Source organism: Arabidopsis lyrata (assembly GCF_000004255.2).
Source record: "Arabidopsis lyrata subsp. lyrata unplaced genomic scaffold ARALYscaffold_1, whole genome shotgun sequence".
Lineage (NCBI taxonomy): Eukaryota > Viridiplantae > Streptophyta > Magnoliopsida > Brassicales > Brassicaceae > Arabidopsis > Arabidopsis lyrata.
In genome coordinates this window covers 12,363,071-12,385,835 of record NW_003302555.1, presented here as the reverse complement: position 1 = coordinate 12,385,835, position 22,765 = coordinate 12,363,071, and the positions used below count along the sequence as shown (strand labels likewise).

At 33.3% G+C, this 22,765-nt stretch overlaps 3 protein-coding genes and 1 long non-coding RNA gene across 5 annotated transcripts; 2 read left to right on the top strand and 2 right to left on the bottom strand.

Moving 5' to 3' along the window:
* The first annotated feature begins 1,362 nt into the window (after positions 1-1,362).
* On the top strand, positions 1,363-2,398 carry LOC9329568 (UPF0426 protein At1g28150, chloroplastic). The gene is made up of 3 exons (XM_021013122.1): positions 1,363-1,575; positions 1,658-1,789; positions 2,041-2,398. The coding sequence occupies exons 1-3, from the start codon at positions 1,501-1,503 to the stop codon at positions 2,221-2,223; spliced, it is 390 nt and encodes a 129-aa protein (XP_020868781.1). The 5' UTR covers positions 1,363-1,500; the 3' UTR covers positions 2,224-2,398.
* Positions 2,390-4,596, top strand: LOC9326824. Its single transcript, XM_021013121.1, has 6 exons — positions 2,390-2,478; positions 2,896-3,241; positions 3,392-3,755; positions 3,851-3,921; positions 4,115-4,213; positions 4,327-4,596. The coding sequence occupies exons 2-6, from the start codon at positions 3,032-3,034 to the stop codon at positions 4,423-4,425; spliced, it is 843 nt and encodes a 280-aa protein (XP_020868780.1). The 5' UTR covers positions 2,390-2,478; positions 2,896-3,031; the 3' UTR covers positions 4,426-4,596.
* Positions 4,597-9,237: 4,641 nt separating this feature from the next.
* On the bottom strand, positions 9,238-12,240 carry LOC9329567 (indole-3-acetic acid-amido synthetase GH3.17). The gene is made up of 4 exons (XM_021014713.1): positions 11,587-12,240; positions 11,367-11,468; positions 10,137-10,978; positions 9,238-10,018 (listed from the first exon to the last, which is right to left on the bottom strand). The coding sequence occupies exons 1-4, from the start codon at positions 11,880-11,882 to the stop codon at positions 9,429-9,431; spliced, it is 1,830 nt and encodes a 609-aa protein (XP_020870372.1). The 5' UTR covers positions 11,883-12,240; the 3' UTR covers positions 9,238-9,428.
* Positions 12,241-16,437: 4,197 nt separating this feature from the next.
* LOC110224520 lies at positions 16,438-17,323 on the bottom strand. Of its 2 annotated transcripts, none has more exons than XR_002329013.1 (2): positions 17,050-17,323; positions 16,438-16,963 (listed from the first exon to the last, which is right to left on the bottom strand). It is a non-coding gene; the product is annotated as an uncharacterized LOC110224520 (long non-coding RNA). The 2 variants fall into 2 exon arrangements; XR_002329012.1 differs by having other exon boundaries at positions 16,438-16,928; positions 17,050-17,306.
* Between the last annotated feature and the right edge of the window lie 5,442 nt (positions 17,324-22,765).

Here is a 22,765-nt window from a genome sequence, read left to right as displayed (position 1 = left end):
GATTACTACGATTCCCTGAATCCCTCCTCCGTCGGGTCCTTAAAGGACGTTATTTTCGCTATTCTAGCCCATTAGAAATAACTGTCTCGAACCGACCGTTGTATGGTTGGAGGAGCATGCTAGCTGTCAAAGACGTGCTTAAATATGGTATCCAGAAGACTATTGGTTCGGGGTTTGGAACCTGCATTTGGACCGATCCTTGGATTCTAGATTCACCGGCCCGCCCACCAAAGGGACTAATGTTGGAAAGAGACCCTTTGGTGTACGTCAACACTTTGATCGACTTTGGGACTAAACAATGGAAGTTGTACCGACTTCGGGAATTATTTCCTCCAGAAGAAATTACCCTAATATTGGAGATCAAACCGAGCCTTAATGTCTCGAGCGATGGATATTGTTGGACAAAGACAAAGTCTGGTAATTATACCGTCAAATCTGGATATGAGGCAGCGAGATATATTTCTCGTCCTGCTTGTGACCACCCTTCTCATGTACCTATTGTTACGACACTAAAGGCGCAAGCTTGAAAATTAAAAACTACACGAAAATTAAAACACTTCGTGTGGCAATGTGTGACTGGTTGTTTGGCTTCGTGTCAACGACTATTTTATCGTCATATTGGTAGAGATAAAGGATGTTCAAGATGTGGTGCAGAAGAAGAAACGATCAATCACTTGATCTTTGAATGTCCTCCTGCCAGACAAGTCTGGGCCTTCTCCAACATCCCATCTTCCCCAGCCTTGTTCCCCTCACCCTCACTATACAATAATCTAGATTACTTGTATTGGCGGGGAAAAGAAGCGGGTGCGGATGAAGAGAGGGTAAGAGTATTTCCATGGATTATGTTGTATATTTGGAAGGCGCGTAATCGGAAGAATTTTGAGAATTTCTGTGTACCACCTCAGGATACTCTAGAATTTTGAGAATTTCTGTGTACCACCTCAGGATACCCAAGCCGAGTCGAACCATACATTGCAAGTGTTGCCAATCCCAGCGGATAGACCTATATTGATAGATCCTGGTATGGGGCGGAGGCTAGGAGTGGTCATAGATGTATTGTTTACAATGGATTAAGATTGGTGCATTTGGGACTAAAAGGCTCGCGCATAAGCCTTTCCCCTCTTCATGCGGAACTGGAGATTTTCTTGTGGACCATGAAGAGCTTATTAGCGCTCCCCATGACAAGCATCCTCATTCTGATGGATTATTCGGATATTTTAGAGATGACTTCTAACCCCGAAGAATGGCCTACCTTTTTTACAGAGTTGAAAGACTTTGTGTATTACAGGACTTTTCTACTTTTATGTTATACACTACTCAGTACTAACCTAACCAAATAATTCAATTAATCTTCAGCTTATTCGGAAAATTTCGGCTAATTCATGTTAGATACGGACCGCGTCGGATAATCCACAATTTTAGTTTGTTTTTCTGGTTTTCCAAAATCACTGTGGTTTTGGTTCAGTCTTGAGAGATAGAAGGAAGAAGAAGAAGGAAGCGATGGGTTTCGTCTTAACCTGTACTTGTCCTCCGTCCTCCTCGCTTGTCGTCGTCTCTCAGCTTCACCATCACCAGGTCCGTCTTCCTTCTGCGTCTTCTGATTTTGATTATCTAATTACAATCTTTTAACAATTCTCTTTTGTGGGTCACAATTCAGTTCTCCGCCGGAGTCAAAAGCTGTGAACTTTTGTCTCGTCCTCAGTTTTATCCGACTCGTCGAAGAACCCTAATTTCGAAATCATCTTGTTTCAATCTCCCTCAAGAACCCATTCTCTCCGAGGCTCTCAAGGTACTATTATCTTCCTGGAAAACCAATTAGTGAAATTTATGTATCTGATGACAAAATCATGTAATCTCTGTTTAGGATGAATTGTTCCAAATAGCAATTGAACCATTTATGTGGTTTGTTGATCAATCTTGGAGGCTTTTTTTTTTTTTTTTAAATGTATATGTACATCCTTAGGTCTGTTTTCAAATTTGATAAGTGTTACATTGTGTGTTTTAATATTCGATGCCCTGTTGCAATGTGGTTGTTTGTAGGAGCCAATTGCATTTTTGGGTGGTATGTTTGCTGGATTGCTAAGACTTGATCTAAACGAAGAGCCGCTCAAGGATTGGGTGACGCGCACAGTTGAAGCCTCCGGTATCACAGAAGAGGAAGTGGATGCAGATGGGATGGTTTCAAATGATGAAGAATCTCCTCAACAGATAGAGATTGAATGAGGTTTGCGTTTCTTTAGAATGATGATGATATTTCCCTCTTTACAATGTTACTCGTATCTTCTCGCAATTGTGATTTTGGTTCTGCGATGAATCGTCTTTACCATCTGCAAGGTCCTTTTGTATGTAAAACCCTGTGTTTTTATGTAAAAAAAAAGAAACAGAGATTCAACACCAACGCTTCATTTTGATATCTTGCCTTTTGCGAGTTTTTCGAGTGTTACTCAGACTCTTATGCTCAACTTTTACATTACAGAGGTATGTCATATCCTTCAAGATTATTAACATTCTTTACTGGTACTAGAATCAAGATAGTGTGATCTTAACAATAAGTATACTTGTGCTAGAGTCTTAGAGATTAGTCGAATCAAATCAAGCTAACAACATGGCTTTTGCATTGTCAGAAAGATGAGGCGTAAAATCTGACAAATTATACAACACATAGATTTTACAATCACTCTATATCAGCCATAGTCTAGTCTCTAAATTAGTAAATTTTGTAATACCTATTTGTGGATCTTACTACTTTTTTGTTGGTTAAACCTTCAATGAGATTACAATCATTTTTGTGGATAATCAAAGATTACTGAACCAAAAGTATCTCTTTTCCATAAGATATATCTTTAGCTTTACTGTTGAATTTTGTCCATGACGATGAAATGATAATAACCACAGATTATTTTCAACCAATTCAACCGAACCACGTCATAGCCAAAAACGACTGCGTTTTGATACCTCTGTCAATCTGCTCACACTATCAAGCTATGCCAGACTAAACCGGTACGACCTCTGTGAATTCAATTTGTGACTAATGGCCTCGCGTTTGTTATCGACAACGACACTCATCACACCGCCGGTTACTCTCAACAAATCGCCGGCGTGTTTAACGGCGAGAGTTGGGGTGAGAAGAGGAAGGGTTAACGTTAGGGCTGTGAGCAATAGTTCGCAAGGAGCCGTCGATGGAACCGTTTACAAAGGTGTTTACGGTCCCTGGACCATCGACCAAGCCGATGTCAAAGAGGTCTCTTCTCTTCTCTCCTTACGATTCATTCAACACTTGGGTTCCTCAAAGTTGAATCCTTTTTATAGTTTTAGGCCAATCTTGTAGTTAAGCCTGATTAGTAGAGACGGTTCGATGCAAGTTTTTGGTGATTACTCTTTTGTTTTTCAGGTTATTTTGTACAGATCAGGGCTAGTGACTGCTGCTGCATCTTTTGTAGCTGCTTCTTCTGCTGCATTTTTACCAGGAGACTCTTGGTTAAGTGAAACAATCAAGCAAAACCATGATTTGTTTTACTTTGTTGGTGCTAGTGGTTTGGGGCTTTCTCTGTTTCTAATTCATATATATGTTACTGAGATTAAGAGGACTCTTCAAGCTTTATGGGCACTTGGTTTTGTTGGTTCTTTAGCTACTTACGCAGCCCTTGCAAGACCAGCTGGTGATAACTTGGTTCATTATGTCGTTGATCATCCGTCCGCTGTTTGGTTTGTTGGTCCCCTTTTTGCAGCTCTCACTGGGCTTGTTTTTAAAGAAGGTGTATATTTCTTGCTTCTGCATATTGAGGATCAAATGCTTTTTACTGATTTTTTTAACCGTACCGATGTTCTTGATTTGTATTTCTGTCTGCAGGACTCTGCTACGGAAAGCTAGAAGCTGGCCTTCTTACATTCATCATACCTTCAGTTCTTCTTGGGCATTTGGTAAAGTATCTTGTTTGATTAAGATATCCTGCTTTAGTTACATTGGACTAGACTTCTGAGATCAAATAAGAACTTATCATAAGGCCACATTAGTGAATAATCTGCTGTATCTCTTCTCTAAAGAGAAAGTTTCACATTTCCTACAATTGATGATGTTGGTATTTGAAACTAAATTGATATATTAAATTTGCAGAGCGGTGTGATGAATGATGAGGTAAAACTGGTGTTGCTAGGAACGTGGATGGCGCTCTTTTTAGTATTTGCTGGAAGAAAATTTACTCAGCCTATAAAGGTACACTGTTCCTCGCTGAATATAAGCCATGTACAAGCTTTCATAGAGGTCTTGCTATTTATGAAAGTATCAAAATTTCACTAATAATCTTTAATCTGGTTTTGTTTTTGAAGGATGATATCGGAGATAAATCTGTTTTCACGTTCATGTCTCTTTCTGAAAATGAGAAGAAGGCTACAGTTAAAAAACTCGAGCAAGGAAAGTTGGGGTAAGACTCTTGAATGATAGTGGAATGTTTTAAGCATCTTCAAGATTAGGTAAATATCTTGTATCCATAGATTCTACTATATACCACTGAGGAGAGATGCTACTATAAACAGTTTGTAGATTGTGATTAGTAGCCTTGATCGCGATTTATAAATGACTACACAAATGCCATAAAATCTCCATGTGCAAAAACCATGGTTTACGATTCCCTGATTGAGAGCTGGTTGCACCCCATCTTTTGACTGTGGTAATGGAGCAACCTGGTTCAGTCGGACCCGGATGTGGCCTTGATTTCATTCATCATTAAGGTCTGATTATCCCCTGGTTTTTTTATTCTTGATATTTTGCCCTTGTGTGTTGTGATGGGCCAACCTGGCCCAGCTCAATTATTTCCTGCAGTGATTAGGCCGGTCCTTATTTAGGCTTGAGTTTTAGGATTTAGTATGGTCCTGTTTGTGTCTGACCACGTATTGGCCCCCATCTTACCTGGAAAGTGCAATGAAAAAAAGGCAGGCTTAGACTTAAACGGGGTAATTGTGACTAAATGAAATATGGTCCAGCTCGGGCCGTCCTATCCAGAACCGAGCCAGGCTGTCCGCAAAATTTCCCTAGTTGTGAGTTGCTTTTTACTGAGGAGACATGTCCCGGCGTGTACTGCGGTATTGATATGTCTAAAGTTATGATCCATAAGAAGTACAAGGGTAAAGTCTTGTTACTCCAGCAATGAACTCAACCGGCGGATGAAGTCACTTCCCAGTAAAACCTACTGATTTTTCGTTCCTCTAGCCAATGTTATTAGCCATGCTTGGAGGAAAGTGACCATGGTTAAAACTAATCTCAATTAAGACGCATGATCCTGCATGCAATAAAACGTATATAGGTCTCTTTCCTTGGTAGTCCATGTTATTCATGTGGCAAAATCAGTCAATTTTTGCGTGTTTTTGGGCCAACAATGATTGTGATATTTGCGGGTCTCCGGATTGGAAATAGGAAAATGCTAAGAAAGACTTGTTAAGTTTGCAAACAAAGAGCGTGAAATTAGGAATAAGGTTTTGTCTTTGAACGTGAATCGGGACAAGCAATTGAAAGACAGGACACACGAGTGGGGTGTTAAATGCGGTGTACAGAGTACGACTAATATGGTCCACTACTTAAGACTAATATTATGATCACACTCTCTATCTCTCTCTTCAGTCTTGTTGCTTTCCGTCTCAATCTTTTAGGAGTTTTGTCATTAATTAATATGACTACAAATTATCCAAAATACCTCAACAAATTATCCAAAATACCTCATATGCATAAGTTGGACGGTCCAATGTAGATACATGGCGAAGTTTGACCAAAATGTGGACAACTATGAACAATTAATAATTGCTAAGGTTTTTGAGTATCATACTTTACAAACCAAATGAACAAATAGCGAAATTTTGATCAAGAGTTATTGTATATAAGATAGATAATCTTTCATATAATCTCTAGTCTCTACCAAAACTAGCTTGTTTCTTTAGATTTGGAAATAGAGACAAGACAAGTTGGATAAGAGAGAGAATGCGAGAGACAGATTTATGAAATGAATCCGCGACCAAAACTGAGAAGGGAAAGAGCAAGTGTTAAAGGAGAGTCCCTACCACCAATATGAGGACGAACTCCAAATTGCGTGCGTAGGAAAAAGGAGGAGTCGTGTAATGCTGCATCTCTACTCGTGTGTTTTGTTTTGTTTTGTGGGTCTCTCTTCTCTCTCTATCTTTTCTCTTCTTTTCATTTTTTGAGTCTCTCCCTAACCTTCTAATTATTAGTTTCTCTTTGTTCCCTCTTGCACTCGTGGCCTTATTCGAGCCTCTCCCTTTACATTGACTCACACGGCTCACACACGCTCACATTTATTTTTATTTTTTTCTACTTTTAAGACGATAGATCAATTTCTTAATCTAGATTCTAGAGTTTATATAACCATTTTCTTTGTTTAGCTTGCATGGTGTCTTTGTTACTTGCATTTCCACTTTGTTGCTTCTTTGAACTTTCCACTTTTAGTTGCATGTTTCATGTCCTATTGCTTTGTCTTCTTAATTTGTTTATGATTTGATATTCATTAAGACTTCAATAAACCCCCCCCTAAAACTATCTCTTTATAGTTTTTTTCTTAGCTTAGTGTGTTTCAGCATATCTAGTTTGTAACAAATTTAGTACTTTTGGATTTGACTCCTGTAGTAGTACACACACATTATACCGTGCATTTGCGGTTTATCAATTCAGAATTTAAATCCCGAGGCTATCATGAGACTCTATTTCTAATCACAATCAACAAGCCAAACTTTCAACCATTAGTCTATTATATTATATACTATTGCTTTAACTCCAAAAATTAACATGCATATATATTATAATGACTCCTAGCTCCATTCATATTTATAACCATCCTCGATTCGTTAATTATTAAAACTCTTACAGTTACATATGTACTTTATTTTGCATGTGATTATAACAACGTCATATTTGACATCTTCTTACTAGTTTTATAAGATTTATCGTTGCTAAAGAAGCTTGATTGAGTTAATTATATGCATAACCAAGTGAGCATTGGGCTAGTGGTGAGAATTAGACTCCTCCCTCTAAAAGAACGTGTAGTCGAGCCTCGCCGAAAACTTGATTGCATTCGATTATTTAATTATAACCAGAAGACATGAGTTTCGACCCATAATTCCTTTGATTAACCACGATTATAGAAAAATTATATAAGATGTTTTTTTAAAAAAAAACCTTGGGTGGTTGTGTGACTTTATTTACCTAATTGTCTATTAAAACTAGCCATGATGTTTCATTAACGTAGATTTTTTTTATCTACAGAAAAAGACGGTTACGACTTACGAATGTGGAAATAAAAATGTTTACAAACTATTTTTCGAATAGACGACTGTTGATGCGCAACGTCTAAGTGTGTGTGGTTAGGACTACAAGGTGATAAAGTTTGGTATCCCAGACACTAATTTCCACGGGGTCTCTCTAATCATAACTATTGTGGATAGATTCTTATCGAAGAAAAATACATTATTTGAATCTGTCATTAAGTTGACAATACGTGTTCATATTTCCAGACTTACATGCAATGAACAGTTTATTTATTTATTTATTTTATATATAAGAAACAGCAGGATTAGATGGGGTTGCAATGGTTTTGTGTTGGTAGCGAGACGAAAACGACAGCGTTTTTGTTCTGAAGAGCGATACGGAAAGTAACATGACAGGACAGTTGAGAGCAAACTCATCGTTTTTTCTCTTAAGTGAACAGTAAAGTGTTCCCTTTTTTCTTTTGCTTTAATATTTGGGGTCATAGATCTGTCTCTTTTACCCCATTTACTCTAATAGCAACACATCCATCATATCCAACTCTTGTCGGTTACTTACTTTCACATTAACCATGCCTTGAATTTATTTTACCATGCTTTAAATTCATTTCTTACAATGAATCTTTGAATGAGGGGTGGGTGGGCATATTAGCCACATTACCGGTTTCTAGTCGATATCCATCCATCTTCCATATTTTGGATATCCGGAAGTTCGAATACTCTTAAATTTTTCTATTCTGTAGTTTACATTACAATACAATTCAGGCACATGGTTTGCTACTAATAATATGTTTAACCTACTTTGAGCTGAAAACAAATCAAAGAATTGATATTAAATGTCAACACTTCAAAGAAATTTGCTCCGAAAATCTTTATAGTTTCCATATTAAACAATTGTTCTGCATGACTCTATTAAATTCATAACAAACTTTTAGTGTGGTTTTATTCAACTTCTTATTTGTACAATCAACAATGATTTATATGAATTATCTTCACGGATAATTTATATTTTTAGTGAAACCGTTGACGAGAGAGAGTTGAGATTTATGCCACAAAAAAAAAAAGATGATGTAAGAAAGAAATGTGGATCTCAATGATGTTGCTGTGTGTTGGCTGGCATATTAAACCATCACCATCTTCATGTGCATCTTTACGTCTCTCTTCACCTCCAATTATTTCAATCTCCTCATTTCAATTTCATCTTTGTCTTATACTAAAGTAGATATATTGCAAAAGAGAATTTCGAAAGTTAATCTTTTAAAATACTTTTTCAGTCTTATAATCTTAGGAATATGTGGAAGCCTCCTTGGTCCATTGATTGACTAAAGGTTCATTAATGCTTATACACCTAGAGGTCTAAGGTTCGAGTCCCAGATACTGCAATTTATTAATAAATTTGCAGATTATTGGAGGCAAGTGTGTAGGAGATCTCCAGCGATGTACAATTATAGCCGTTCGTCAGGATTCCACACAGAGAAGGAAGTGTCTATGAAGAAAGAGGTGAAGGAGATGAGCATGAAGAAGGAGGTGAAGGAAGTGAGCATCAAGGAGGTGAAGAAGGTGAAAGAGGTCGTGGATCTAATAAGGGTCGGAAAGAATTGTCCGTTGTAGAATCGTCTATGTAACAGTTCTCATAATTTGCAATAAATAATAAATTCAGAAGAAAAAAAAAATTCTTAGGAATATATTACCATTTCTACGGAAAATATTACTGATCTCCTGTTATTTTGTTGTCATTCTTCAATATTTTTTTAAGTCTAATATATAGATATCTATATATATATATATATATCAAAGATTTATGAAGGGAAAAAAAAAAGATGAGCTAGATTTTTTTTTTTTTGTGGGAAGATGAGCTAGATTTTATGTAAAGGGTTTGTTACGAATTTGCACCGTAAAGAAAATTAATATCGGAATGTTTTTAATCTTTTCGAAAAAGCTCCATTAAAAAGAAAAAGAGAGGGAGACAAAGAATAATAAAGAAAGAGACACAAAAGTATACATTCACAAAATGAGAGGACTTTGCTGAAAGTAATTTGTTACAAAAGAGACAAAAGAGCAAAAGCTTTAAAAAAAAAAAAAAAACACCAATTAGCAACTTAACAAATGAAGTTCTTATACTTAAATCAAGACTTTAATCATACATTAAAAAAAAGAAGTAAAGTCTAAGAATCTAAACCAAGTGGCTCCCATTGAGGAACTCTCTTACTGAAGAACCTCCCAATAACTCTGGAATCAAGAATCTCAAGAGCTCCTCCAGATTTAACACATCTTGGAGTCTTATACTGATTCAAAGATGATCCTTGTGAGACACAAAAATCCATTAACGAATCAAACGTGCCCAAACTCACCACCCTTATCTCCAATGGTCCAATCGATTTATCTCTGTTCCTGCATCTTCTGTAGACGTAATCCAAACAATCCTCAACCTCAGAGCAACAATCGTCCATTGTCTTGTCGTCTAGCTTTGGTGGGTCGTTACTGTGACGTGGCTTTAGCTCCCAGAAGAGCACGTAATGCCCCGGGATTGATGACGTGTCCGCGTAGCTTGTGTACTCCATGAGCAAGAGGCTTGAAGGGTGTTGAAGATGGTTGAGTTTAGCTTGTGTCACCGCGTTTAGTAGATCTTCCTCGCTCGTTTTGTCGGTGTCAATGCTTAGTACAACGTTTCTTCGCTGGACGAAACGGAATTGAGGCGCTTTGTTGTGGAAACCTGTCACTTTTAGGATATCGCCAACTCTGTATCTGTATAAACCTATTGACAAAAACATATCTAATAGGTTACTTGTGTTACAAGTTACTATCGGTTTTAGAAATCCAACGTCAGACCTAGGATAATATACTAGATTATGTTCGTATAGAGAGACACTGACCTGTGAATGTAGTAATGACAATTTCGTAGTATTGACCGACTTTGACGTTAACAAGATCAACAATAAGATCTTCCTTGAGAGCATCATCATCATCATCCGTGTTGGAATGCGACGCAAAGTGAATCTCTTCGTGGGATTTGTCGTCGACGGGCAAGAACTCGAAGTAAGCCATGTTAGGAAGAAGCGTGTAGGAAACATCGGCTGGATCACACAACGGATTGAGGTTGATACCAAAGTAACACTCAGAGGAAGCATACATCGTTGAAACCAACGGTAAACCTCCGCTATAAAACTCGAGTGTCGGAATGTATTGAGCCATCGAACCCGTCACAATCACCTCAACGTACTTAGCCTTAGGCCAGATCCTCCTCAAGATTCCTTCCCACGACTTTTCAGCACACTCACTCTCAATTTCATCAGCCAATTCTTGATTTGGGCCGTTAAGGATCGACAAGACCGAGTCTCTGCAGGATGAGTTAGTTATCCAGCTAGTGACAGTACCGGTTCTAATGTCAGCGCAAAGCTCTTTGTAATGATCCTCCAAGAACTTGACCGCTCGAAGGAAGGCAGAGGCAAAGACAGCTCCGACTCTTAGGACATGAGATCGCTGGACTAAACCGCAGAGAAGCTGACAGTACATGCTCTGTTTGCTGTCTTGACAAAGAATGGTCTGGTCAGGGCTAGTGTAGACGTTGTACTTGTTGAAGGGTCTGTTCCTAAAATGTTGACTTTTGTAGTAGCTAGTCAAAACAGGACGCGCCATTAGACCTGAAGGAGTCTTGATCTCTGGTTTTATGAATAGAAGATACATCCCTTTTCCTTCATCTAGCCCATTCACATATCTGCAATTTCATATATGTAACACAATCCATTAGCAAAAAATTTCCTCTTCACTGTTTTATTCTTTTGACTAAAGAAAACAAATTTAAATGATTCTTTTGATTGCCCTCACATGAGTGTAACTGCAAGGTGTTTTGTAGCAAAGAAAAAGCCGATTTATTTGCTATAATTTTTAAGCCCAATAAGAGAGCTGGTTACCAGATAAAAATTATTATATTTTTTTGACAAAATTATTATATTGTGTTTTGATTTTTTTCTTAAATTTTGTTTTTGTCGTCTACTAACAATTTTTTTTTTTTTTGATGAATGAATTTAAGAGATATTAATGTACAGAAGAAAAGGGTTAATTAACTACGTAGATTAACAAACAAGTATTAACTCATTTATTACTTGTTCATGATAGGCACAAGCATGCTGTAGAAAAATGTCTTCCTATCCAATTCTTCAGCTGTAGAAGGCATCAACTTCGGCTTTCCTGCAGAAGTCCCCGAGCTGCATCCAATATTTACTCAAAGAAATTATGAAATATAACCAAAATATTTAACAAAAATAGATATATATAAACGAAAATAGTTTTTGTAAAATTTGGTGGAAATTAATTTATGTTTACCTAGTGAGGAGTTCTGTGATGGGCTGAGCAGAGACGATATCATATGATTCTCCATCAGCGATTCGTTGAATGAAAGGCTTTATGTCGTCGTAATTCACCACAGGGACTTTGTTTTTGAAGCTTTGTTGATTCTTGTCGGATTCTCCATCGAGAAATGCTCGGAGATATTGAGTTCCAGAGTTTTGAGAGAGTATTTGGTGAAGAACTTGTTGTTGAATAGTCTCTGCATTTGTTGTCAGATCATCGAGAAGCTTGAGGCCAGCTTCTGTATCATTTGGGTCGTAACTTGGTATCATTGTCTGAAAGCAGACACAAACAAAGTTTTAAGTTTGTGTTGCAATGATGAGTTCAAGTAAGAAAAAATAGAGAGAGACAGAGAGAGAAAGAGAGTTTTTATTTTATTTTTGTTGTTGAGAGAATCACTTCTTCTCTGTTCTTGATGGTTGGATTTTGGTGGTATGATGAGAAGGATGAAGAAATGGTTATATAATAAATTGGGAAATGATGAAATAATTATTAGAAAAATATATTTGGGAGGCCCTACAACACACATGGCCTTGTCTAGTTAGAAAGAAGCTATTGTTGGTCAATATTACCTGTGCAGGCTTTCCCTATTATTTTATAATGTTATTTTTTGTTTAATATCATAATTGTTTATATGTTGTTTAATCCTCCAATCAAGCTCTTTCTTTATGATCCGTTGAATAATAATATCAATCCAATCATATTCACAAGATTTGCATATGTCTGCCAAAAGATATACTCACTTGGTCTTCACTATACTCATCTAATAATTATTTGCCTCTTAGATTTTATTTAGGAACTCGTTGAACCCTTTATACACTCACATGCCAATTTTTCAAAAAATTGCATAGTAACAGAAGTATATGATAGCTTAAGTTAACAAATTCTTAAAATGTATATATATATATATATATGTGGCGATGGAATTTTATTTAAGAACTTTTTATGTATCCCTTAATTCATTTGCATGTTGTTTTTAACCTGTATTTGCATTGCTGTGAAATATTACACAACTCTTATTCGAATTCCATAGAAATATATTACTCCCTCTGTATTTGAAAAAATGTCGTTTCAACTGTTTTTGGGTGAATTAAGAAAGGGCACAGAATTACAAAATTAACCTTATGAGAAACGATTATTTACAATTATATTTTTGGTATATGTAGTTTTGGTAATTTAGACTGATTAATTATGATCAATTAATTGGGGATAATTTTGGAAATTTTATGCAAAAGTTGTTAAAATGACAACTAATTAAAAACACAGAAAAAAGGCTAGAACGACATTTATTCAAATACGGAGAGAGTAGTTTAAATGAGTCTATATATATATATATTAACCTCATTTATATGCGATAATTGGGCTCCATATATAGTAATTAATAAGCTCAAGTTTGACTTATGGCAATCAAGATTAAGAGAGAGAAGGATTGTTAAGATTGTTAAATCTCTTGGATATGATAAAGTCATCATCTTGGTGATGCAGATCCAAATGCATATGATAGGGTCGTTACGTTGATATACATATAATATAAATTAAATAGACCAATTGACTAATTAACCATATATATATGAATGATAATTACAACATAAAATAACATGCATCAACTTAGGGCATGATTGGTTCTCCCGCTAGCACCCGCCTAGCGGTTGTTAGCGGTCGGTTGCGGTTGCTAGCGATTGGTACCAATCATAGAAACCGCTCCACACCGCTTCGAACCGCTCGAAATCGCTGGATTTCAAAAGCTCCTTCCCGCAAGCGTTTGCGGTTGCGGGCGGTTGCGGTTGGTGTAAAAAAGGAAATAAACTAAAAAAGGAAAATAAATAAATTAAAATATATATCATCATGTCTGATTTATATTCACGTTAATTCTAAAAAAATAATTATTATTTAACTTTAATTTTCTAATATAAATAATTATTTTTGTTTTCAATATAAAAATTTATATGAATAATTATTTATGGTTTTTAATCATTAATCATTTTTAAAAAATTTATATTTTCATAACTATAGATTCTGGTGTTTTATAATTTTTTATAATCATATATTAAATTTATTTTGGTAAATTTTGGTTTAACCGCTATCGTACCCGCTGATCAACCAGTCGTAAATCTCCCGCAAACGCACCCGTTTTCAAGCGCTAAACCAGTCGGTCAAAACGCTAAAAAACGCTTGAAACCGCAACCGCCCGCTTCCGCAAACTCCCACAACCGCAACCGCAACCGCTGCGATTAAACCAGTCAAGCCCTTAATTCCATTAAGAAAAGTTAAAATAACATGGAACAGTACTGTTCTTAATGGAATTAGGTTAATGTATATGTCTTGTGTGACGAGGAAACAAATGTGAACAGAGAGAAAAGAGGCGTGAGATGTTTTGGGGAAGATGATCTTTTTTTTTCTCGTGAACAAGTTTCATTCAAATACGCTATATCATACATTTTAGGCATGTTTCGTCAATTCCTTTGCTTTAGGCTTTTTCTATTGCCTCGTCTAGTTTGGTTAGTTATATTTAATGAAAAAAATTAAAATAAATCTTGTCTTTGACAACTAAGTTGATTTGTTAAACATAGGGCGCCCTTAAACATATCAATTTAGTCATTTTATTCCACATATTTTTTTTTTATATTTCATGATTATTAATAATCAAATTATAATAACTAAGATATGAAAAAATGATGGTGAGAATCTCGTTTAAGATTTCTTTAACAAGGGGCCAAAGCATCTACCAAATTTTACTTTTCTATCAACTAGAGTTTTTTCTTAAACAACCCGAATCATATCAATCTTTTTTCGAAGGGATGCTATTCATTCTGGTCCTTGAAAAATATACATACATTGTGGATCTTAAATCCGCGGAATGATCGACCTTACCATATATATCTTATGTCTCACATGTTTATCTTAATCCCATTGATTGTGTTCACTAAATAATATTTTTTCTTTTCTATCAAAACAATTATATTGATATCAAAAAGTGTTCACAAATACATAAACATTCCAATACAATTATTGTTATAAATACAGGAAATTGATACAATTTTGATGAAAGAGTGGAAGTAATTCGGGTATTCTTTGGTAGACTTATAGGCAATAGATAAAATCTGTTAAATCTCCATTTCACATACTTTTTATTAGGTATCAGCTTATATTTATAAAAAGTATTCACTAAATAATATAAAAACTATAAATATATATATATATATATTCAATTTAGTTTATATTTTAAATTTTCATTAAAAGGATTTTGAACTATAGAGATATATGAGTTGTGTCTAATCAGATTTTTGAGTTGTTGATAATCTTTGTAACTTTTTTTTTTAATTTTGGAAATAAATTTGAAAGTTTAGAATAATTCCACTCGCACACATGCGAGACTAGTTAAAGTTGGCATATTTCCTTCCACAAATAAATAGACCGGTCCACAAAATTTGGGAGAGATGCAGGGCATGCACAATCTATAAGACCGACCCATCAACTTTAAAAGACATGCACTCTTTTTGAATATTTTCTAACCTTACTATTTTTGTTATAACAGTAACTGAATTCTTGATATTGTTGTTTTGTGATAAGATTTTCTGATACATAACGCCCAGTTTTTTTTTTATTATGTCATTTTAGGCAAACCATCCGAAATGTGCTAGTTAGATATGGATCACTACTTTGAAAGTAGTACTTATCGCAAACCTTTGAATGATGTATCGTCTTATGTGTTTCATCGTGGAACAATAAACTACTATATATCTTTTGATTAGTCACTTCCGATCCGTAAAAGAATTTATTAACAGAAAAATATATTTTATATTGTTCCAACTTCTAATTCTTTATTCAAAAGATATGTCAACGGGATTCTAAGCGTATTCATTGGAAACTACTGTCATGTTAGAAGTTAATTAAAGGATCAAACGTTGGCTGTAGCATAAGTCATATATAAACACCTAGGCCATAAAAGTATGTTATCAGTTCGAAAGTCGACAAATAAACTTGTGCCTAAAAAGCTAATGTTAAAATTAGATTTGGGTTTCAAATACGGTATAATTAAAAGGTTTAGTGGGATTATTTTGGTATATAGTGGTTAAGAACCATATACGTACTGTGATTTTGACGTTTGAATTCGAGACTATGGTTGAACCAAAAAAATCTAGAGTATGTAGAAAGTGTTATAGTTGCTGGTTTTTAGAGTTTTGAGAGATTTTCACACATGCCACAATGATACCAAAGGTCATGGATGTCGCAGATTAAGTTTTCTTTTATGTTCTTGTCAATTGTAGGTGAGATCAGTCTAATGTCTAATGTGAACAAATAGATTCTCTTACTTTAATTGTTATAATTTATTAGTGGGTTTGTTGTAACCTAAAAAAAACAAAAAACAAATAATTACATAAGAGAATTTTAAAAAATTATGAAACCATAAGAATTTTCACTACAAGAAAAAAGCTTAATTCCAACGGCCATCTATGTTGTTAATTTGTAGGAATTATATGTTTCCAATAAATTTTCAATAGAACATATATTTGTTGGAATATGATTGTTGAAATCTACATTTGTCACGAATTTATTGGAAACGTTTCCATCGAATAATTCTATGACCAATTTGTTGGATAGTTCTGATAATTTTTTTGTTGGACATTTGTTGGAATTTACCGTGAAGTTTCTAACGAATTGTTCCAACATATATTTTGTTGGAATGTCATTGATAATTTGCCACAAATATTCAACAATTCTGAAAGTTTGTTTATGGGAAACTACTAATAACATATTTGTTGCAATCGATTTTATATAATAACATCAGAATTTTATTATTAAATTTGTTATTTATATCAATTTCCATTTTAAATTTTGAAATTGAGATTTGATTTCGTAAAACTCCAATTTTACAAGGAAAAAATAATAATTTACAAAGGCAATTTTTTAAAAATATTACACAATGTATTAATTTCTAAGGACAAAAGTGATTAAAAAACAAAAATAAAACATTGTTTTTTCACATAATTATGAGTCACCTAGATCTCGTTTATCGTCCATATGAGATCTCCCGGAACTCGTTCATGGTCTCTTCTTCTTGGTGATGACTCTTGGTGTGAATTCAATTTCACGATGGCTCTTGGTGTAAATTTGGCATGCAGATTACATAAAACTCGTTCTCCACTCGCCTCGTTCTCCACTCGCCTCGTTCTCCACTAGCTGCAACATAAGACGGCGGCGGTCAAAATCTTCATCGGCCTAGCCAGCCACAGAGACCACAACGGAGGACTTCTTGCCCAGCAAAATCGATCGGCGAATTCTCTCTTGTTCGTCACAACCTCATAACTATATCCCATCTATTCACAATTAATAGGGTTTTAATGACATAGATCTGAAAACCAATTTCAATTCATCACTCCGCCAAAATAAATCAAAGAAACCAATAAGAAGAAAATATTGAAACAGAAATTGACTTACCGAATTTGTGTATATAGAACGGCGGATGAGACAAAATAGAAGGAGAGGAGACGAGGAGGATGTTGAACGATAGGAGAAGATGAGGCGGCAGATGAGACGAAGGAGAGAAAAAGGAGAAGAGGAGAAAAAGAATGAGAGATTATGTCCCTTAGATTTAATCAATCAACGGTAGATAGTGTAATCCTTGTCTTTTTGTTTTAACCAATTAGAAGCTCTCATTATTAATTTCTTAATTATTTTTTTTTATTTTGACGTCAAAGCTCTAGTTACTTTAGTGATTAGTTGCATTACGTAAGATATTTTGTATTTTTTCCGTAATCTTTTTTTTTTCCCCACTTTTGCAACAAATATTTTGTCATTAACTTGTTAGAAATAAATTCCCACAAAACAATTAGTTTCTACAAATATTTTGTTAATAATTTCCAGCAATTTAATAATTATTGCTAATTTGCAACAATATCATATTTGTTGGAAAATTCCAACAATTTTCCTACGACGTTTGTGACAAATTTACCATAACCAAAATTTATTGGAAATTTGCAATAAATTTTCAATAAATAAAATATTTGTTACAATTTTATAGAATATCGGTTAGAAATTTTCAACAAAATACGATTATTGGAAGCATCTGTTGGAATATCACATGTTTTCTTGTAGTGTTTTCTTACAAGAATCAGTATATATATACAAAATTTGTTTCTACCAAAAAAAAATAACTGCTTTGAGTATAATTGCGAGGACCTAGCGTCTAGTGGTTAGTTTACACAAGGTTAATTTGGAGTTTGATTCTAGTTATACACAAGAAAAGTGGTATATAAGTTTTTTTTTTTTAACTTAGGTGGAAACTGAAAAAAAAAATTACAGTTTTTTTTTCAAACTTATTTATGTATAGTTCATATTTTGAAAAATGAGAGAGAATAAATAATGTATAAACATAGCAAAGGAAAAAAAAAATCAACAGTCTAATAAGACAAAAGAAAATAGGTCAAAGTTACGAGCATTACATTTATTGCTCTTTTGGTGGACTATTTCAAACCAATACGCACAACACAATTACTTCTCAATTTCTCATGGACTGGGATATATTTAAATTGATACAATTTACAAAATTTTATATATAATAAATAATTGTTAAATTTTAAAAATTACTATTTTCAGAAAACAAATCACGGGACGGGATAAGAAGTTACATGACGGATTATATTTCGGAACGAAGTTATATAGTGGACGAGTTTGAATCAATATTTATAAAATTTTAAAATATCATTAACATGCCACTTTAATATAGATTAAATCTTCAGTTTATTAAAATATAAATGACTTAGAGAATAATATGATTGTAAATTTTTATATATAATAAATAATCATTAAATTTTATAATAAAAACAAATCATGGGACGGATTAAAAAATTACAGAACGGGTTATATTACGGAACGGATTTATATGGCGGACGAATTTGAACCAATATTTATAAATATCATTAACATGCCCCTTTAATATGGGTTAAATTCTCAGTTTATTAACAATTGTCTCGTAAACTCGTGGTATACCGTTACTTAATAACAATTGTAAACTATAATATAAATAAATATTTTATAAAGAGATACAATTTACAAAATATTTTTATACTACCTTTAAAATTAAATTATTCCGTGGTATACCACAGATTAAAATCTAGTGTATATTAATTAGTAGCAATAAGCACATCACCGATCCCAAAGTGAATAGAACTAGTTTTTTGTAAAAGAGTTGTTTGGTTTTTGGTAAACGCCTTGGAAGAGAAAAGAAAATAGTATTTAAATTGTTGATTAGGACATTTGTTCAGGGATTTGCTTAGATATGGTCTTTAGAGGTCTTTTATTGCTCAGATTAACATAAAGTGAAATGCAAAAGCAAGTGTCTCTATGAGGGCACATGTAGTCTTAAAGTAAGGAGAGAAAATAGGAGTGAAAAAGGGTGATTAAGAAAGTATACTATATATTAAAGTGTTATAATATTCAACTTACTTATTTTTGATTTAAAGGCAAATATCTTTTAGCCTAGGGTTTCTTTTATTAATCATGTAAATAATGACTTACAAACTCTAAAACATATTTATATATAAACTAGATAAGGACCCGTCCATCGTTTAATTTTCAAAAATCAAAATCAAATTTAACAACGTTGTAAGTAGAAATGTTCTTTTAAAACACTGTTGCATTGTTTCTTTAACCACTAAAATTATTAATTCAAAATTATTTCTAACCAAAGATAAATCACATAGCAATAACTCATGGTATACTTATATAAAGAACTAAAACTAAAAATATTCATCATAAAGTTGGCAAATGAAACCAAAGTGGTTTTTAATTAGACACGTTAAAAATATAAGATAAAAATCGACTAAATCCCTTAGCCTTCCAAGCTAACGTCGCGGGTTCGATTCTTATATACTCGATTGCAATGACTTTATGATCAATAAATAAAAATTGATATATTCAAAAAATTAGCAAACACGATGATATTAAAATTTTATATAATTCAAATATGAACATAGAAATTTAAATAAACAATTTTGAAATAGTATAACTAAATTCAAAATATCAAAAACAAAAATAAGCATATATGGTTCTTACATATTCAAAAATTTCAAATAAACAATATAATATTTTACTTAATATCATCACATATTTCTAATTAAAAAATAAAATTGATATAAATTGATATAAATAATGTAAATTATAATTTAAATCATGACACATATCGCTATCTAAATATATTAGAACTGTGATATATTATAAATCTTATATAATTTAAACTGAACGTAGAAACCAAAATAAATAATTTAAAGATACAACAGTTAAACTGAAAATAAAAAATTATAAACATGATGATATATGAATCTTTGATAATTTAAATGTGAAAAGAGAAAATTGAAATAAACAATTTAACAATACTACAATCATAATTGAGGACAAACAAAAAATACAGTTAAGTAAAAAAATATTACAAAAAGAAAAAAAAATTGATCGCTCATATTTCTAATTGAAAAAAAACTCAAATAATTAATATGAGGATTAGTTTAATTTCGTCACCACATATTTCTAATTGGAAAGTAAATTGAGATAAATAATATCAAATTTTAAATTAAACCATGACACATGATAAAATATTTGACTGATAACGGTTCATGATACTATTAATTACTAATTTTGAGAAACAAAAATATGTCATATTAGTTATATAATAACATATGTTTCTTTTGTAATAAATTTTCCTGATTTTTTCCTTGTTTAATTGAGATATATATTTTTAATTATAAAATGTATAATTTCCTTATTATTATCTTTTGACATTTTTAAATTGTTTACAGAAATATTGATTATTTACAATTATCCTTATAATTATATTTTACATTTTTAAAATTATTTAAATTTATAATTACTTACAACTATTTTTAAAAAGTTTTTAAAATGACAATTTTGTTTTATACGTGTCAAAATCTAAGATCGATAGATTTGTCACGTGTCACGATCCTATGAATTACTAACTTTGAAAACCATACTTTATATAATAAAATGCTCCAAACATAGAAATATTAAAATCAGAAATTTATATTCCTAAGCTACATAGGAGGTTTCCTCCCCAAAAACAAAACTTAGTCTGGGCACCAGTCTAACTCGAGTGAGTCCGACCTTTCGAATAGAACCTGGATAAACAATACAACGGTTTTGAGTCACTTTGAACAACAAACATAGAATCATGGCCGTGTATCCACTATGAAAAACATAACTTAGAGACAATGTGGTCAGATCATTCCCAACAAAAGACAAAAACATAACTTTCGCTCGGCTTACATGCTCACTGAATATATGTTTATTGTACCAATTTAGTTTGTTTGGCATAGTATATATATATAAGTGAAGTTTTTTTCTTTTTTTGAAGAAAAAAATAACAATATATAAGTGAAGTTGTAAACACTTTTTCATTACTATGAATAACATAAATCTTTAACTGCTGAGTCTATTAGGCTAATAATAAATGAACATTTTATCTTGGTGGAAGCTCAATCAAAAACCCGATACATATATACGTGCACATCGTCCATTTATTTCATATCACCTTATTTACCAAGGCACCACCAACGATATTAATTCCAACAAAATCCTGCATTTTTTTCTTATGACACTTGATCCAAGTGGTTCAAACACTAAACTAATTCAATCGGGTCAAACATAGTTCCGACAACTAGACTTTAAAAAATGTTGCATACTGCAGAAACCAATAATTTTTCTTAGGGCGTAGTGACCAATAATTAGTTGAGCAATGTTTTTAAAAAATGTGGCATAAGTTTAAGGTTATTTAGTCGTTTGCCCATGCGCTCCATCATGGAAAGATAAGAGAAAAACAAGTTAAAATAATAGGAGTAGTTTTTTTTTCTTTAATTAAAATCGTATTCTTACTTTGTTTTCTAACAAGACGAAAATAACCATAAAATAGTAATCTAGACTTAGGGTGCATGTGAAAGAAATATAATTTGGTTGACGAGATGTAATAGAACATGTTGTTTCGGTTGGCCTTTAAACATCTCAAAACCACAAACGAATAAACATTACATAATTAGACAAAACCATACCATAGATTACTCTTTATGTCAGAGCTTAAGTTTTGTCATTATTCAGAAGTTAGGCAAGAGGACTTTCAGGACTCTAGACTTTCTTGGGAGTGTTTAGCGTGTTGGACTCGATCGGCACACAGTAAAACTACGAAACTTGTTGGATCCAGTGAAACTGTTTTCTTTCTTTTATAAGAAAATAGAAATAAAAGTCTACGAGACTACGACTCTTACGCAACCACACAAACTAAGAGACTAAACCACACCCAAATGTTCAAGCAGATCATAAAACTCCACAAACTATCCTTATCATGTTCAAACAAAAAAAATCTCCCTATCCTAATGATCATGCATGTTTTGCTAGAATAGGAAACACAATCTGGTGATTTTGAAAAGTAACGTTAGAAACTTAGAATATTGAAAAACATCTAAAGCCAAAAACAAATGAGAAAGTTCCTTCTTGTCAACCGTCTAATCAACAGTTAAGATAAACATCGACACATAGGGCGCGCGATCACATTGTTATGTCAAAGTTCAAGTGCTTTTTCTTGTCTATTGAAATATATTATAAAAAAATTTTACACAAGTCAGCATAAGAAAGAGATATCTCTGAAAACTATACTGACAAAAAAATTAGAAATTTCCGGAGACAATAACTCTAAAAAAGGAGATATAATTTTTAGAAAAAAAACAATACAAATTAAAACCGCTAAAACTGAGTTTTACCAACTAAATCTTAATCTTATTAACCAATTATTCTCTGAAATCAGAAATTATCTTAATGTTAATAGAAATTATAAACTTTACCGAAATTTTTCTGGTCTTCACGTCAGTGGCGGATCTAGAATAAGTTTCTAATAGGTCATTATATTGTATGAATAGAAGAATAGAGAATTGAAACTATGTTAATGGGGTCAACTCAAGAAGTTTTAACCATTTTCTCTAATTTTTACTAACAAATTTTTCAAAATATAAAAGTTATTGGGGTCAGTTAACCCCACTCCCACCAACGTAGCTCCGCCACTGCTTCACGTCCTCGCTTGATACTTGGGAGACTTCTGAAATTAAAACATAGGCTTACGTAAATGGATTTCTCTTGAAGTTAAAGTGTTTAGATAATG

What these genes read in the sequence shown, in the direction of transcription:
- LOC9329567 (XM_021014713.1), bottom strand. Translation starts at nt 11,882, where the DNA reads ATGATACCAAGTTACGACCCAAATGATACAGAAGCTGGCCTCAAGCTT. An exon ending in CTTGTGCCTATCATGAACAA is followed by an intron (nt 10,979 to 11,366) that starts GTAATAAATGAG and finishes ATGAAATTGCAG; the next exon opens with ATATGTGAATGGGCTAGATG. An exon ending in TGTCATTACTACATTCACAG is followed by an intron (nt 10,019 to 10,136) that starts GTCAGTGTCTCT and finishes TTTTGTCAATAG; the next exon opens with GTTTATACAGATACAGAGTT.
- LOC9326824 (XM_021013121.1), top strand. Translation starts at nt 3,032, where the DNA reads ATGGCCTCGCGTTTGTTATCGACAACGACACTCATCACACCGCCGGTT. An exon ending in ACCAAGCCGATGTCAAAGAG is followed by an intron (nt 3,242 to 3,391) that starts GTCTCTTCTCTT and finishes TTTGTTTTTCAG; the next exon opens with GTTATTTTGTACAGATCAGG. An exon ending in CAGTTCTTCTTGGGCATTTG is followed by an intron (nt 3,922 to 4,114) that starts GTAAAGTATCTT and finishes TTAAATTTGCAG; the next exon opens with AGCGGTGTGATGAATGATGA.
- LOC9329568 (XM_021013122.1), top strand. Translation starts at nt 1,501, where the DNA reads ATGGGTTTCGTCTTAACCTGTACTTGTCCTCCGTCCTCCTCGCTTGTC. An exon ending in CTCAGCTTCACCATCACCAG is followed by an intron (nt 1,576 to 1,657) that starts GTCCGTCTTCCT and finishes GTCACAATTCAG; the next exon opens with TTCTCCGCCGGAGTCAAAAG. An exon ending in TTCTCTCCGAGGCTCTCAAG is followed by an intron (nt 1,790 to 2,040) that starts GTACTATTATCT and finishes GGTTGTTTGTAG; the next exon opens with GAGCCAATTGCATTTTTGGG.